The sequence below is a fragment of the Periophthalmus magnuspinnatus genome, chromosome 6 (genome assembly GCF_009829125.3).
Source record: "Periophthalmus magnuspinnatus isolate fPerMag1 chromosome 6, fPerMag1.2.pri, whole genome shotgun sequence".
Classification (NCBI taxonomy): Eukaryota; Metazoa; Chordata; class Actinopteri; order Gobiiformes; family Gobiidae; genus Periophthalmus; species Periophthalmus magnuspinnatus.
The window spans coordinates 23715575-23732752 of record NC_047131.1 but is presented as its reverse complement, the minus strand read 5'-3'; the positions used below and the strand labels follow the sequence as shown (position 1 = coordinate 23732752).

Sequence of the window (17178 nt, the reverse complement as noted above, 5' to 3'; positions counted from 1 at the left end):
TATTTCCTCTTTACAAAACATCTCTGAGGTCCAGCCTTGAGGCTGAAACTTGTTTTTGCACTTCACCTGTCGACAGACACAACATCTTTCTCTTTTCTTGAGTGAGCAAAACCAAAATAGGTTGGTCTTCACAAACAGGATTAATTCAAAGTTCTAAAGTGCTCTTGATTAATGAAAATAGGCAATAGAAGAACATGTACTGGCTCACATAAAATCGTTTTTTCTTTTCATGCTTTACAATAGCTTTACATTATCAAAACTTATTTTTTTATGTCTCTTAATGTAATTCAGTTTGTCAGTTTGACTGATGTTACTGCTATGCCTGCAATGTGTCAGAGTTAAGCATATCTTTCTTGCATTTATTCAAACAGGAGTGTTTATTGCTAAAAGTACTTTGAAAATCATGCATTTTTAAGGGTTGCTTCTACACAGATCTGACCTGTAACTTTGCTTGTGCACCTTTATGTTGAATTATGTGCTAACTTTAGATTATGACGCTTTAGTTTAGGACCTTGGTTTCTTCCTGTGTACAGAAAAATCTACACTGACAAATACTGACATGTGGACAGACAGTCGCAGCAGACAGTGGCAGAGAGGAGAGCCTTAATATTTCACATCTAATGCATTATTTATACCACAGACCAGTTGGGTCAATCTGCAGCCTGCTCTGGCTGAGTGCAGAGTTTTCATTTGGCGCCATGTCTGGGTCAGAGTATGTGATTGGAAAAGCAGTGGATGAAAGACAAAGATGAAAGTGTGTGCTCCCCAGAGGCCGTCAGTGAGATCCATGTAAGAGCATGATCTGGACATAAGCTATGAGCATGGTCAACAAACTATGGGCTGCACGTGTAGACACCAATTACAAGAACATTTGATCCAAAAGTTGAACGCTTCCCCTACCCAGGCGTTTCAGAGGGATGATAAATTAGCAATGTTTTATAAGAAAACTTTAGCTCAAATGGTGCCTATAAAAAGAAAACTAAAACCCATTGTGTGAATACATCAATGTAATTATTATTGCTGTTATTATTATTGTCATTCATCGTCATTATTGTCATTATTTTTGTCATTATTCTTGTGATTGTGATGGCAGGCAGCGCTTCTCCGTGCCAGCTGTGAGATTGGTTTTGCGCAACAGGCTCCGCCCCCGTCCCGTGCCATTGGTCCCCCTGCACGGTGCGCGCTGAGGATGCTGCTGGATGGGGGGATCACAGCCTGTCAGCGCGGCTCTCCGGCTGCTCAGCGGGATTCTCCTCCGCTGCACACCGGACGGTACCTCACTCAGCTCGGACAGTGAACAGACATGGCTCCTGGCACCACGTGAGCGCGCGTAAGTGGACTTTTTGAGCGGACTCGGAGCTGTAGCGTGAGCGGCGTGGACACAGCGCGAGGCGAGCCCATGGAGGCACGGGCGCGATGCTGTGCACACGCAGAACGAAAACTTTGGTATCGACATGTGTCATCTTGAGTGGCATGACCAACATCGTGTGCCTGCTGTACGTGGGCTGGGTGACCAATTACGTGGCCAACAACAGCGGAGCGTCCAAAGTTAGCGAGAACCGCGGGGACACCGACAGCAGAAAGTTGGAGGAGGACAGTAAAGGCGAGACGCTCAAGATTATCGAGAGGCTGGAGCGGCTGGAGAGCGTGGTCAACGAGCACATCAGAGGTAACAGCACCGTTTGTTTGCGAAAGTTTCAGTCTTTTGGAACTTGGAGTTGTGTCTCTCTTATTTGCAATGACCTCGACTAAGAAAAGCAGTGGATTTCTCAGCTCAGCAGGTGCTACGTAATGCATCCATACTGCCATGTAGCCTATAACTGCAAAAGGTTTATTATTGTCTTATTGGAGTTTATGTTATAGACCTATTCATTTTTATTTTTAAGTAGAAAATGACTGAAAGGAGGATATTACTCTAAATATCACTCTACATGCCAGTGTGGAATACCCTTCTCAAACCTCTTTATTGTTATTTTCCTTAAATAATCCATTCTGTGACAGGTCATAGCGGTAACATGGTGCAGTTGTGAACGAGGCAGCATTGGGAAAACATGAGAAGCATTGCGTTATACTGGCTGTGCTAAAAGTCCCAAGTGTCTGGTCTAGTTGTCTCAGTTGTCACATTCAGCCTGTCTGATTCTTTGAGTTTTTTCAGCATGCATAAAGGGGACATGTTATTTACAATGAAATTAAATTTGAAGAGTATTTGCGATGTGCCAAAAAAAAAAAAAAAAAAAAAAAGAGAGACACCAGAATGTAAAATTATACCACAAATTTGTATGGACTAGTTGCACAGACTTTGGCACTAGAGGGTGCACCATGGCAGCCCAGCCTGTGATTTCTATACTTAGCCTATAACTAAAGTGCTCACTGAGGTTCAAGTATTAAAAATGCACACTTGTTGGTCTATCAAGACATAATACAATACAAAGCTCTTTTTTTTAGTTCATTTACAATATATATTATACAAAGATGAATGGTTGAGTGAATTCTCCAAGAAACAAATCCTCTGACAGTCGGTGTCCCATTTAACAGACTATTTGTGTTTGTGTCATCATTCTTTTAAAGCCACATCCAACTTGTCATACAGCCTACATTTAGTAATCAGATTAGGTCAGTTGTAGTATCCAGGCCAACATCTGGACCTGCCTAGTCCAGCACAATCAGAGTATGCATTGTTACTATAGTTACCATCTTCTTTATTCATTGAGTAATATTTGGTACATTAGTTTTATGCATACTAGTATTCCCTCCTCTGCTACACATATTAATGACCCTGCAGTGTGCTGTAGAGCTGTAGATCAAGTGAGGAGAAGTGGGAAGACTGCTTTGTCTTCAGCTCCACGACACAGCCGTGATTTACTAAGTGAGGACAGAATTTAGGAGTAATATCCAATGCACCACGGCACTAGATAAATAACACTAGAGAAGCCCCATTGAGAGCTCCAGCAGACTCCAGCAGAGCAATGCAACTAACCTTTTCCACTTTCATTTCTCTGTTTCTAACACTGACAGATAACACTACATAAATTGTACATTGGGCTATTGACGCATAGATGTATTTAACTTATTAACCTGATTCAGTTTTGATAACTATATCCAAAGTAGGGCTGGGCAATTTGGGATCTAATTGTGATTTTTCCACTTGCAATTAGATTTGTGATTAGAGGTGGGCCGTATGCCACTCACTCAGAGCATGGTAGAGGCTAAACAATAGGATGAGTGGGTGGTGAAAAGTAGAGGTAGACCGATATATCAGGTTGATATTTGGACATTTAGTGTATTGGCTGTCGGCCTTAAATGTCCAGCATAGGACAGTATTTTGTTTTGGTCAATCTGGTGCCTAAAAATACACCCAAGCCTTTATTTGAACTATTTAAGACATCTGTGTAGTCACATTGTGTGCATTGATCTCTTCATATTAAAGATTTGAGGTAAAAAAAAAAAAGGGCTTTGAGTGAGTTTGCCGTAAATTTAAATGACCTATTTTGGGGAAAATAATCAAAATTGGCTCAACATATCGGGCCAAAAATATCAGAGCTTATCAGCCATCGGTTGCTCTGGATTCTAAACAATTGGTATCGGCATCGATCATGAAAAAACACTATCACTAGGGCTGGGTATCATTAAGAAGTTGCTGATACGATAAATACCTCGATACATTGGCCACGATATGATAAGTATCTCGAGACAGTGCACTGACGGTTCGATACAATACGATACGATTCAGTAAAAAATAAAGGCTTTCGGGACACTTAATGATCAACCCCATTTTCACAAAAATAAATGTTAACTGTATTTATCCTCCATTTATTGAAGATGAATGAACATGACAGTACATTTTGTTTTGTGCATTTTACCAATTAGAAAAACACATCAGAATGTTCCATTGTCCAGTATTACTCATCCACGGCTTATATGAGCTCCACGTTTACATGTACATAGGGGCATGTGCAGTTTAACGGCTCTGAAGGATCACAACATATTTACTAAGTCAGTCTTTGCTAAACCAAAGTTAATATGAAATAAAAATTTCTTAATCATCAAAACAGTGAATCAAATATCAAATGATCTACATTAATGAGTTTCATTCTTCTAAACAAGCCACACAAATATAGCGCTGTGACTGCTCCTTCTTAACCTGTGTTTGTATATCTTGACTTGTTTCCACTGCACATACTGTAAGCGGCACAGATGAGTTGAGGGACGACACAGGTCTTGCATTCTAGATAAACAAGCAAATTTGCAAATTCAAATGAGTCTAAATGAATGCTTCTTTCTGTATCCCAAATATTTCCTACTTATGTCTGTTACCATGGCAGTGGTGAAGAGGTGCTTCTCACAGTTTCGTAGGTCAATCTGTAATACTACACTTTGTAATCACACTGAAAATATGAGCAGCACACTTAATCTAAAAAAATATTTTTGTTGTCATATTTTGAACTAATTTATGACTAGGGCTGGGTAGCATTAAGAAGTTGCTGATACGATGCATACCTTGATACATAGGCTACGATACGATACGATACATATCTCAATACAGTGATATATGAGCTCCACATTTACATGTACATAGGGACATGTGCAGTTTAACGGCTCTGAAGGATCACAACATATTTACTAAACCACAACTGTGACACTTAAAGTCTTTGTTAAACCAAGTTAATATGAAATAAACTATTAAAAACAGAAATACGATACGATTTCCTCTAAACAAGCCACACAAATATAGAGCTGTGTTAGAATAATTTGCTAAAATAAAAAAACAAAACAAAACAAAACTCTGATATATCGATACAGCAGCCCATGATATCGATACTGTATCATTAAATGAAATTATACAATATATCGATATTTCTATATTTTTGCACATCCCTAACTATCACTATAACAATATCGGTCAATCTCTAGTGAAGAGTATTATTGACTATAGAGCTGAAAAAAGCAGGGACTCACGATATATTGATTTTACAAAAATAGTATATCTTGACAAGGATGAGATCACGATTTGATTTTTCGCCATATCGCTCAGCCATTTTTGATATTTATGTTTGAATAATATGATTTTGTTCAAAGTTCACTTATTAAATGCACCCAGGAATATTGACAAAAAGACTGAAACATGAACTGACAAACTAATAGAAGAGTGACATTTCAGAACATGTTTGTTCTTATCTATACTACAGGGTTTGCAGCTTTTATGTAGAATAAGACAGGATATTTTGTTGTGTTAAGGTACTTCAGAAATTGCTGCCCTTGAGATTTGCTAATTCCATCAATTCAAATTTCGATTAAATTACGATTAATCTTGCAGGCCTAATCCAAATGTGGATATTTCATAGAAGATCATGAAAACTGTTGCTGAAAGAATGTCCTTGTGATCTTTGTCTGCAGCACAGAGCTAAAAATTATAGTTATTTTTGAAGAACTTCCATAAAGTGAATTATTTTGTGATTTGTGACTTTGTATAAAAAATGTTATATATCAGATGAGGGAGATACTGCTAATTGACACCTCTTTAGCGTCTGTGCGTCAGCTATAACCTTTGCCAGTGCGGCATTCTGAGAGCACTTAGCTTCCTCCTCGCTGCGTCCTGATGGAGCAGTGAACTGTTGACTGTGCTAATAGAAAGTGCCCGGGGTAGAAGCAGTGAGTGGATATACCCACCGGAGCCCCGTCAGATTACATTATCACTACTTCACTCATGTGTTTACGAGTTTAGGCCTTGTCAGTGATACAGAAAGAGCAGTTATGAAGGAAGATAACTCGATAGACAACAGGGAGGAGCAATGAAACAAGGGAATTTGGTTTTGAATAATAGACCTTTTAGTGGAAGTGACAGAGGACTGCGTCAGCATAGTTGCAATCAATATAAGACCAGTGCTCTCTGCCTCTGAAGGGACAGTGAAGTTGGAGGCCAGTAAGATAAGCCGATTTTGAACTTTACACTATCTGGTATTGTATGTTCAAGCAAAAAGCATGGTTTCTGAACAACAAAAGCAGAACTAGATGTACTACAACAATTCACTCTACAATAATTTCACATTTTCCCTACCCATTCAGTGCATACATACAAGTTAAACACATTACAAATCAGTACCTTAAATATTTAGTTAGAGTTGTTGAAGAATTTTAACAATATGAATTACTATTTACTATTACTACCCTTACTAAATACTATTACTATGGTATATTGGGATAAATGTGTACATGGACATATGGATTCTGGGAGCAATGCCTGGAGACGTTCAGTGACTTTACGTGAATAGTCCCCATCTTGTGCTGTTTTTGTGAAGCTCCTCTCTCCCGTGATCTTACCATCTTACCCATCTGTCCCATCTGGAGTTTAGCTCTGAGTGCCTGTTTCCTTCACTTAGCAGAGCGGTAATGGGAATCCGCAGTAGTGTGTCAGATATCAGGTGGCCCCAGCGCTGGTATTAGGTTTCGCCGCATACTTCACCAAGGCTCTGGTTCAGCAATAATTTTTTTTTTTTTTTTTTTATGTTAAATAACAACGTTTTTCACTTTTATTGACAAATGCCTGCAATGAGGGTAACCCAGAGACATAAAATTTTATAATTTCACATGTAAACTCATCCATGCACTGCGTTGTTCTTTAGTGTGATATTTATAGAAATATCTTTATGAGTCAATGTAAGTTGAGCTGAGTTGTCAGAGCAGTGCAGTGGGGAGGAGTGTCCAGTAGTAGATTTGGCATGATGCCATGAAACATATTTGACACCAGGGTGAAGTGATGTCATGTTACAACATTTGATCCAGTCAAATGGAAAAATCTGTGTATCATTTGTGTAATTGATTTCAAGTTTAATTTTTAATTTTTTTTTTTTTTTGCAAACTTGGAGCATGGGTTTATCATTTGATTTCTGATTTGTTTTAGCTGACCCTCAGCAAACTGTAGGGTAGAACTGTGAACCACAGCCGGGGACAGGTGAACACAATTTAATAGACTAATCTAATCTTTTTTCAAATTTTCATTCTAAATTGAGTCAGTTGAACAAATGCAGATTTGCTAATTTTTCTTAGGACCAATGAAGTGGATGGTGATTGAGTCTAGAGTTGTCCTGCACACCAGTGGCGTCCAGTCAGGGCAGTCAAGGCAAGAAGTGCTTGTTCAATAAAATCTAAAATTATCCCATGTCAAAAGTATAATTAAATAGTTTTGAATTATATCCAAATAATCTTGTTTTCCCCTCACTTCTTCCTGTTTGAAGCATGGTTGAAGTGTCCTTTACTACACCCTACTGGTCACTGAGCACACTGCAGCAACCGCTGTTCCCAAATGTCTCATTAACATGCGTTGTTGTCCGTGCTACAGAGGCCATGCTGCGCTATTATACTTCCATGCATGGTGCACTCTCAACATGCGCTGTTAAAAACAACCATGTGGCTCTCCAGTTGTAGAGATTTCTAGTGTGTGCACATGTACTGCAGGGGAAGACAACAGCAACGCCAACCTTCAACACAAGTGACTAAAATAACTTGCGTTTGATTATATGTCTGTATTTCTAACTAACATCTAATCGTTACAAACATGAGCTAGTTTCAGGGCTAGTTTTTGTGAAATGGTGGCAGTGGACTCACAGCGGCAGGGGCAGCTAGAGGCCACAGTCTGATAGGAGATGTCTAGTCTGTGACCTGTGTGTTTATGAAGGAGCAACAGTGTTGGTGGAATAACGCAGCTATTACACGTGTGGAGAAACAAACATGGCTGTTCCGGACCTACTCTGCCTCACAGAAATACAGGACATTTCATCAGGAAAGACGTGGTTTTGATTTGCATCTGTGAAAGGTCAGTGTGAGCACTGTTCTAACACTCTATGATTAAAAATAATAATTATATATATATATATATATATATATATATATATATATATATATATATATATATATATATATATATATATATATATATATATATATATATATATATATATATATATATAAATATAAATAATCAACCAGTGCACCTGTCTGACCAGTGCAGTGTTATTGTTGATATCTCTTCATGAATGTGAAGAGCATGTCTCATATGTTTTCTAGATGCATAATGATAATTGCATAGGTAACAATAGTACTGAAGGCTCAACTGCATAACTGAGGCATAGGAATGCCGACTATTATATACAAATATTAATATACTATGTAGGGCTAGGCTTCTCTAATTTGACTCCAAATGACTCATTATGCATTTAATATGTCAGTAAAACTAAATATACTATTTTGTCAGTAGTTTATTTAAAAAGTGTTGTTATTAAATTGTTATCAACAAAATATTGACATCCACCCCAAGTGTGCTTGCTTAAAAACCCCCCATAAAAGTCACCTCACGCTACTGCTGCACATACAATAAACTAAATAGTCTGTCATTTTACTAAGTTGTTTACCTAACTTCCCTCTTTCCGGCCTGTACACCTGCAGTGCACATTCAGTGCTGCTTTTGTACCTGTCCTGCTCCTCCATATGTCCAGAGCACCTTCCTGAACCACATCAGAGAGGTGCCAGTCTGCTGTGAATTTGACACACTGGTATGTCTGCTCTGTGGTGGAAGATCTCAGGACATGTCTCACACTCTCACAATGATAACCTCGAGTGTCCTAACTTCTGTCCTAAATCTGCACGTTATGATCTGAGATAACTTGTTCATAATTTGCATTGAGAGAGCTGCATGAGTAGCAGAGCAGTCAAGAAAAGACTGCTGAGCACTTTTCATTTCTGTCCTAGAACTCATTTAGAGATTGTAGATATGAGAATTACATTTTTATAAAATTAAATAAATATAATCAGGATATATTGAATAAGCAGCTCTTGAGGCCAAAAGAAGTATTGGATCTAATTAGAAAGCATTTATTGTCAGATAATCACAAAGTGCACGTTAGCATACTAGCCATTTTTGGCTTTACCATCACTGCAAAATTCTTCTCTGATCTCCGACAGTTGTGAAAAGCTCTTATAAACACTGGTGTAAATAATTAGAATGCTTGGAAACCATAAGGTCAGTAAGGAATACCTATGAACCACTGCAAACTGTGTAATGAACTAGCTCTGTTTTTCCAGTTTTTAAGACTGTAATAATCAGGTACAGTGCCTTTGAGTATGGCCATGAAACATTGTTTGACCTTGGACCACCATCACTGGCACATACACAGTCACATGTCATTGTTTGAAGAGAGCTTTTCTTCTTTATACTGACAGTGTGTCCAACATTAGATCCTCTGTCACTCATAAATCCCACCAATGTTTCTTGGCTTGTGCGTTCTAACACCACAGGGAGGTCTTCTCACAGCCCAGGCCCACGGCTACACTCCTCCGGCTGGGCTCGGGAAAGGCGCTCGCAGGCAGTAAGCCGCATAAAGTTGTCAAGTACAGAAATGCCTGACACATTTGCTGTCAGTGCACTTCTTAAAGCAGGAAGTGAATGAAAACCCAGAGGCTGCAAAAAATAAATATGCATCACAACAGCAGAGAGAAGAAGAATGAGATGGTCCCTGTGGCTGCATTCATTGTGATTAGATGTGGAAGATGTACAGAGAATGGATAATTTCACAATTTGTACACTTGCTAAATTAAAAAACTCAAGCATACAATGTAAAAATGGAATATAAAACAATTTAAAAGGTTGAAAAAATATTGCTATACTGCTTTAAATACAGCAAACATACATTGTAGTCTTCCAAACAAGGATGTAACTTGATGATTTATTTTTATAATTACATTAACTTGGACTTTGACAAATTTCCCTTGAACTGAAATTAAACCACTATCAGTAGAAGGATAGGATATTCTGTGGTGTCATTGTGTTTACTTGGATTTAAGTTTCTTCAGGAGTGAAGCTACAGATCTGAACATATAAGTGATTCACATTTCAAACTAATGACTGAATAATTAGACAGCATTATGGCAGTTGTGATGAAGGAGTGTGGTTCTTGGCCACCAGCCTCTTTGTTGTTCAATGCCAAATGTAGGGATGCTTCAGTTTGTTCTGCCATATTGATGAGTGAATGCGAGTGTCACTTCTCCACTACTGGATCACTCATGTCCATTTTTAATATGATGGAGAGGTTTCTGTGGAAGTGTTGTCATGATACTTTGATACTTTGTTACTTTGTTTTTGAGAGTAAGGGGAAGGATTAATGCTTGATACCAATTTCAAATTCAACTCAATGATCATTCGAAACACTAGTTCTGATAAAAATGTTTTCCTATTTATGGATCAATACCTGCTCAAATGAGTATCTAGTTTTGATACTAGTTTCAGTATCGCATAGTATCAGGGTTACAACGATATACAGAGGAACCAGAGTGAAAAAGGCACAAAGAAATTTAAACTTTGTATGCATCCCAAACTGAATTCCATCATTTTTAAGTTGGGCAAATGTCACAGGAGTTGATAAGTGCTATTTAAATGCAGCCCGTCTCATCTAACTCAGCTATTTGTTAGTCATTAGCTATGCCAGGCTTTGGAGTTAAAATGGCTACGGCTTGTGTCAGGCTCGGTGCTAATGTGATTCTCTCTGTGCATATGAAAGTGACATCCCACATGTGACCACACATATTTAAGACTCATTACTTGGGTGCTTAAGTTTGCATTAACAAACCGACAAACCGGGTGTAGCCTGTCTCATCTTCTTCGGATTAACGTCAAAATTTTAGAAAAACTAATAAATAAGATGATGGCTCCAGACAGCACAAGTATGGGGTAACGTTACAGTTCAGTGACAGTAATTTGAACTGTATATTTCCTCCTGTTATACTGATGTAATTTGCTAGTGATATGGGAAAGCTAGTATAAGACAATGAGAGGTATTCGGTGTTTTCTCTACTGAGGCAAATGTGTGTATACAAGGCAACACCAGTCCTCAGTGACATGGCCTGAAGCACACATCCAGATCTGCTGTCCCAAACATTTATTTAGGAAAGTCCCCATTTTTCAGTGCTCTATAATCCCAGGAGAGAAATGACTGCTACTGGTCCCCTCAGGTCATCAAGTCAATACAGGTAAGAAATAGCGTTGCTTGGTGTTTTGTTTTGAACATAGTTTGGTGGTGAAGGTACAACAAAATGTGCTATAGTTGTTGCATATAATTTTCAGTCTAACATTTTGTGATTAAAACTTTGGTCAAACATGCTTTATTTTGAACATAACTGGTAGATTTTTTTCTAATTCTGCTAGTGCTAACCATAACCACCAACTGTCTTTCATAACATAATAAAAGGTCATAAGGTCATAGATCAGAATACAGTCTCACTCTAATGTCTGTCTTGCTAACATTGATGATTGTATAAGTCTTCACTTTTTTCACTTGCCATCCATAAGATACTGCATATTACTTGTCATACGGTCCATTGTGTTAATTGGACCCCAGGGGACTGGCAAGAAGTGGCATGGACCAATTATGCTAGACCGGAATATTACATATACTACTCTATATGATATGTGAGATAAAAATACACTGGCCATAGCTGTCAAAACTGTCAAGGGCAAGTTACAGCATAATCACTTAATGCTGCTATAGGTGCTAATTGCTGCAGCAGACACAAAAGGTTAGCTCTGTTCAAGTGTCTGGTGTGTTGCATTTCAAAATAGACCTCAGTGGGTGTATGGCTAATCATCATGACAAGTAAATCTGTGGCAATGAATTGTTTGAATATGGCTTTTTAATATGTTTATAATATGTATGAAACATTTGAATCTACATTAAAACTGAGGGAATCTCAGATCTTCCCAAATAAACAGAAAATCACAGAATCTGGTTTAATTTTCTGCCTGTTAAAGGCGCTGTACCTGATTGGGCGTCACATCACTGCTAACAACATTTAAATAGGACATAACTGGACTTTTCCTGCATCTATATCAACCCCAGCTTTTACCCCACAGGGCTATGCTTTTATTGTCTAAAAAAGAGTGATCAAAATCGGTAATATGTATTGTACCTTTTCCTTACTGTTGAAATCCAGGTTGAAATTTTAATATGGTGACACTATATTGTATTAAATGTGTTTGACAGTAGTCACTCAGCAGGTTACCAGACAGTTCCATAGCTCATTTGTTGTTTATACTGTTTGAAGCATCTCTGTGGATGTTTTGAACACATGGCTGTTTTTTTTTTACATTCAATCACAAGCTTACTGTTGTTGTTTTTTTTCTTCTTATGTAAATTAAGATGATAATATTAAGGTAAAGTTGTCTGGAGCCATCCTAAACCCCATTGTGTCCACTGAAGTTTGGGAGCACTTTGGACAGATGTTTGTTTGCCTGACTTGTAGACTTTGTAACCCCATTTGTCATTGTCAGTCAGAGCATGTCGTCCCTCAGACAGGAGCGAGGGCTGGTGTCTGAAGTCCAATCCCCACGGGCTCTCTCCACTCTCTTGTTTAGGCCATAAACACCTTCAGTGCCGCGTGTTGCTTTGTGATGGGGGCCTGATTGATTTGTTGTGATCCGTGCTCTGCTCCAAGAGTGTCCTCGTGGTCCGGACATGGGATTTAGGATAAAGCTGTCTGTTTATGCAGTTACCTCAGCTCGCCTCCTCTCTCAAGTTCACTGTGAGGAGGTAAGTAGAGGGTCCCGTAAAAGGCAGGACCCTTCAGTAATCTGGAGGTTTGATGAATGCTGGAGTGCTGAATGCTGGAGGTAGAGAGGTATCATGATTATATTGAATTGGTATCTACAAAGAGTAACCAGTTGGCATGAGGCATTTTTGTTAAAATACAGTGACTTTTGACAGCCTGCAAACAGTGGAAATTGTAGGAGGTTGGCTGGCGGGTCCTTTTTTTTTTTTTTTTTTTTGATAATCTCTCAAATGATGTACAAATTGCATATGCTGTGCTACATATTGCTCATTTAAGCGCATTAAGTCGATTAGTCTCTGTGTATTTAAAAATTAAAGAATTTCATCTTTCCTCTTTTACATTAAATGAAAATTTAAGTAAATATAGCTTATTACCTTGGAAACAATTACTGCCATTTAAAAGACTCGCAAGTTGCTATAGTAAATCTGTAACTAAAAAAATGTCAAATCCAATAAATCCTGTATTTTGTTCTAATTGTGTAATGCCATTCTGTACGGCCTTAGAAGGATGCACAAACTGTGGCTGTAGAAAGCCACAGTTATTACTTTACAGCAGTGTATTACCATATATACAGTACACACTTGTTTGCTCGCTCTGTTCCTTTAGACTTCTGGAACACCTACCTAAAGGCTGTCATTGTCATTATATATACACCCATGTGCCTCAAAATAAGCCTTCACAAACAAACGGCAGAGTCCTGGCCCTGAACTGGATTTGAATACCATTGATGTGCTAAATCTCAGAGTGAACTGTAAAAGGCACCTGCGCTGTGCTCTCTTCTCTTCTCTTCAGACATTGCCTTTGCTTTGGAAGATTATCTGGGATGCGTGTGAGTTTTACCACCCACTGTTGCTCTCTGCCAACCGAGGCCTGTAGCAGCTCAGAGCGACCCAGCGGCTGTTTAGCGAGCTCCTTCCCCCTGCACCATCCGGCTACCCCACACACAAATGCTCTTCAAAGACTCTTGTGATTATCCCATGCCTCTGGGCTCCAACTGTTGTTTCTTATTGGGCTCTCACCTAGTCCTGCAGCTTGGGGTGTTTCAAGTTTGAGCTGGAGACAGAACAATGGACTGAAGGAAATGTTTTGAAGTAACATGCTTTGCTATGCTGTTTTTTAGTTTAAGTAGATGAATCCCCAAATGTTGCCTCCATAGAGGAAAAATATTGATCATCATTCTTCTCAGACATGTAATGGTCCAACATAAACCTATTGATTTCTTTCCCTTTAACCAAATTGATCCCAACTGCAGTAAAGACATTATTTCCAACGGGAAAAAGCAGTTTGTGCAATTTAAGTGAGACAGAAAATCAGTTTTATTTAAATGTGCATTAGTACCCCATCATGAGCCCAGACGACTTGCTGAGTACATTGCAGACAGTGTAATAGCATTAACAAGTTTTGTGTTTCAGCCTAATGGATCTAGATTCTGTAATCTTTGATAACCTAATCAGATGGACAAATATGAGACACACTGTAGGAAAGTAGTTTTATTGGCATGGTGCTCAGAGACCAGACCTCCACCATGGTACTATAGTTGTTTTTTTCTGTCTCTCTTAATGCAGAATATAATGAAAGGTACTGTACCTGATTTTTAGTGTCTTAAAACATGAACAATGGAACTAGTTCATTTTAAATGGTTTACAGCGGTCCAAAGTTATTCCTCCCTTTTACATTCTGAGCATCCTAATTATTCACCGCAATTTTTCAGACGCCACAGTGGAGTTTGCCATCATGGTAATGCAACAACTAGCATTCTAAGTGCTCACTTCCTGATTCCTTGATTATATTATTAGATGCAGACAGTACACCGCAGATTATTTTGGCTGCACTGCATATACAATATATCTGTACTGGAGCAAGACAAATACCTGAGTTACAGGTCCTTTAAACCTGAAACACAACTTGTTGCTTTATGGTGTGCAGAGTCATCCAAAAGTGTATTTCTACTTTCTACCTTGTTTCCTCTGTAGGCCATGATCATGTTGGCATTTTGGCATGGCTCTGAGTAGATGGTTGGTTTGTGTTTGTCTGCTGATCCTGGTGTGATGGAGGTGACTCGCTAGCTTCAATACTTGCCTGGGGCTGTTGTGTCGACTGGAGCACGGGCAGGCTGCGCCAAAGCACCTGCCGTGCCAAAGCACCTGCCGCTGGGCCAAAGTCCTGCATTACATCATGATCATTTGTTATGTCCCAATCATCTCACATCTGTCATTTCCAAAGCAGAAGAGGCCTGTAAGTCTCATGAGAAAAATAATGTATCTTCCAGTAATGTATTCCAGATTTTAATTAGGAAATCTCCATAAAGAAACAGAAATTACTAGATATGGAATATACTAGTCAGAATATGTGCACTGCCTATTCTCGTTAGTGCATTAATTAGCTAAATGAATGACCTCATTACCAGCCATGATTATGTTCAGACCATAACAGAGAGACTACTAGAATATTAAATAAGAGTAAATGCTGTATGTTGTGAGTGGGAGCTTCTCCTAAAGACTCATTACATGTACTTCTATTTTAACCACAGGGGCTGTTATAATGAGTACTGCCATCTGACTGTGACATGTATTTTTTATTTTTTATTTTTAATCTTATCTGCTTTAAACTCTTTTTACTAACATTTATTAAGCTAGTCTTTGGTGCAAACACTGTACATCAAGATTAATTGGTTTGTTGATTATTGGGATTATTCAGGTCTCTATACCAAATAACAATATGGGGACATTTTTGATGCAAAATAAGTCATTTAATGGAATCTAAAAAGTAAATCTGAAGTGTTTTTGTATCTGGCTGTTAATGTTGCAATAATTTTCACATTCAGGCATTTTGTTTTCATTAAGCTGTTCACATACAGAATGGTCATCTATGTGAAATAAAGAAATATAAAGATTATTCAAAGTGTTGATACAGTAATCAACACTCAAATTTGATATGACAAATGGTGATGAAAAAATTCTGGTGTAGTTCTATGGAAAATAGGTGGATAACACGTTAAAGATGGCCACATTTCTCCACAGAACACGATCAGTTGAACTCTTTCTCTGTAACAGGCTTTTGTGCTGCTCAGAATTTACTGTGTCCTTTTTCCCAGACTGCAGCTTTCAACTGAAGGTTATGGACTTGAATTTGGACTATTACTACTGTCTTGGTGCCTCCTTTCTTCTTGACTGGCTGTCACTCACCAACTCTCCTCAATGTAATCTGTGCGCACACATGGGTGTAGACTGGCCCCAGTGACCCAAGCTGAACGGAGGTGGCAAATTAAATCTTGGCAAGGCAAAATTCACATTTGGAACTTGTAGGATCCACATCAGAAGAGGTTACTTTTACTAAGCGCCCTGAAACATTTATTTGGAGTTCTTTTTATTGGTTCAAAGAGATTGAGTCTATTTACCCCAAAAGGAACCTGCAGAAGATTGAATGAAACAGCAACAGTCAAATTATGTCAGTGATGGAACATTCTTGGCAGCAATCATCGTCAGAAACTAGAGGCTTTTCAAATGGAATGATGAAAGAGGAACGGGGGGAGGAGTTGAGGAGGGGAGCACACCAGAGACAGGAGGTAGAACAAGATGACTGTCTAGAGAGGCAACGTAAGGATAAACCATATGTTAAATGGTGTGTGGGTGTGTGGGTGTGTGTATGTGTGGGTGTGTGGGGGTGTGTGTGTGTGTGTGTGTGTGTGTGTGTGTGTGAATTTCTGTAAGACTCAATTTAAAGATTCACTATTCACTTTTTTTGCAAGGGGGGTCTACCACCTGTTGTTTTCATTATGATGGTATTGCTTTGCCTGTAATGTGAGTGGGATCCCCTCTCTACAAATCTGACCTGTAATTTGACCTGGTGACATCAAACAGTGTGGCATTCCAACCAAAGCAATAACATGTTCTTCGTGACAAGCAGGTGGTGGACCCTCCATCAGAGTGCACCTTAAAGGCAAAATAGTTTGTGAAGCTTGGAAAAATAGCCCTAGTGTCCATCCAGTCTAGAGGAACCAACGTTTAGTCGGCTGATTGAGCTGGGGATAAAGCGGACATGGGAAAAATAGAAAATAGGGGAATTGAAAGAGGAGAGAGTGGGCGAAAGAGTTCCAATCTGTTCCCAGAGAATTACCTTTCCTGTTGCTCCGATAATCAGCTGTTTCAATTCACCTTCAGAATCCCAGAACAGGTCTAAGCCCAAATGCACACACAGGGCTGCCCTATAGTGCCCACACCCACACACACACACACACACCTCCCCCACACACACCCACACACACACACACACACCCCCACACACCACATGCATCCATGTTTTACTAACCTGTATCTTATTAAAGCTGTGGGTCTGATTTCCACTCACAGTTGATTGCATATAAGAAATCAAGGACCTGTTTTGCATTTGGTCAGTGATTTTGCTTTTGTCTACGGTTACCTGTATATTCACCACATTAGTAACATAAAGTTTTGGCTTGGCCTTAGGTTTACTCTGGATGTTCCGCTTTCATTGTATTAGGGATTAGGTTCCACTAAGTGCTCTGCTATTTGAATATTTGTGTTTTTTTTACTTACTTAATATTATATGCAACTTAAAGGTACAGTA

At 38.9% G+C, this 17178-nt stretch overlaps 1 protein-coding gene across 3 annotated transcripts in view; it reads left to right on the top strand.

Moving 5' to 3' along the window:
• The first annotated feature begins 1210 nt into the window (after positions 1-1210).
• LOC117371878 (polypeptide N-acetylgalactosaminyltransferase 18-like) overlaps positions 1211-17178 on the top strand; it is a 123377-nt gene continuing 107409 nt past the window's right edge. For 2 of the 3 annotated variants that reach the window (XM_055222582.1, XM_055222581.1), the window contains exons 1-2: positions 1417-1669; positions 8515-8522. In XM_055222582.1, coding sequence (XP_055078557.1) covers positions 1417-1669; positions 8515-8522 — 261 coding nt within the window. Of the gene's footprint in view, positions 1670-8514; positions 8523-17178 lie in introns of all 3 variants that reach the window. The other variant, XM_033967555.2, reaches the window with a different exon arrangement.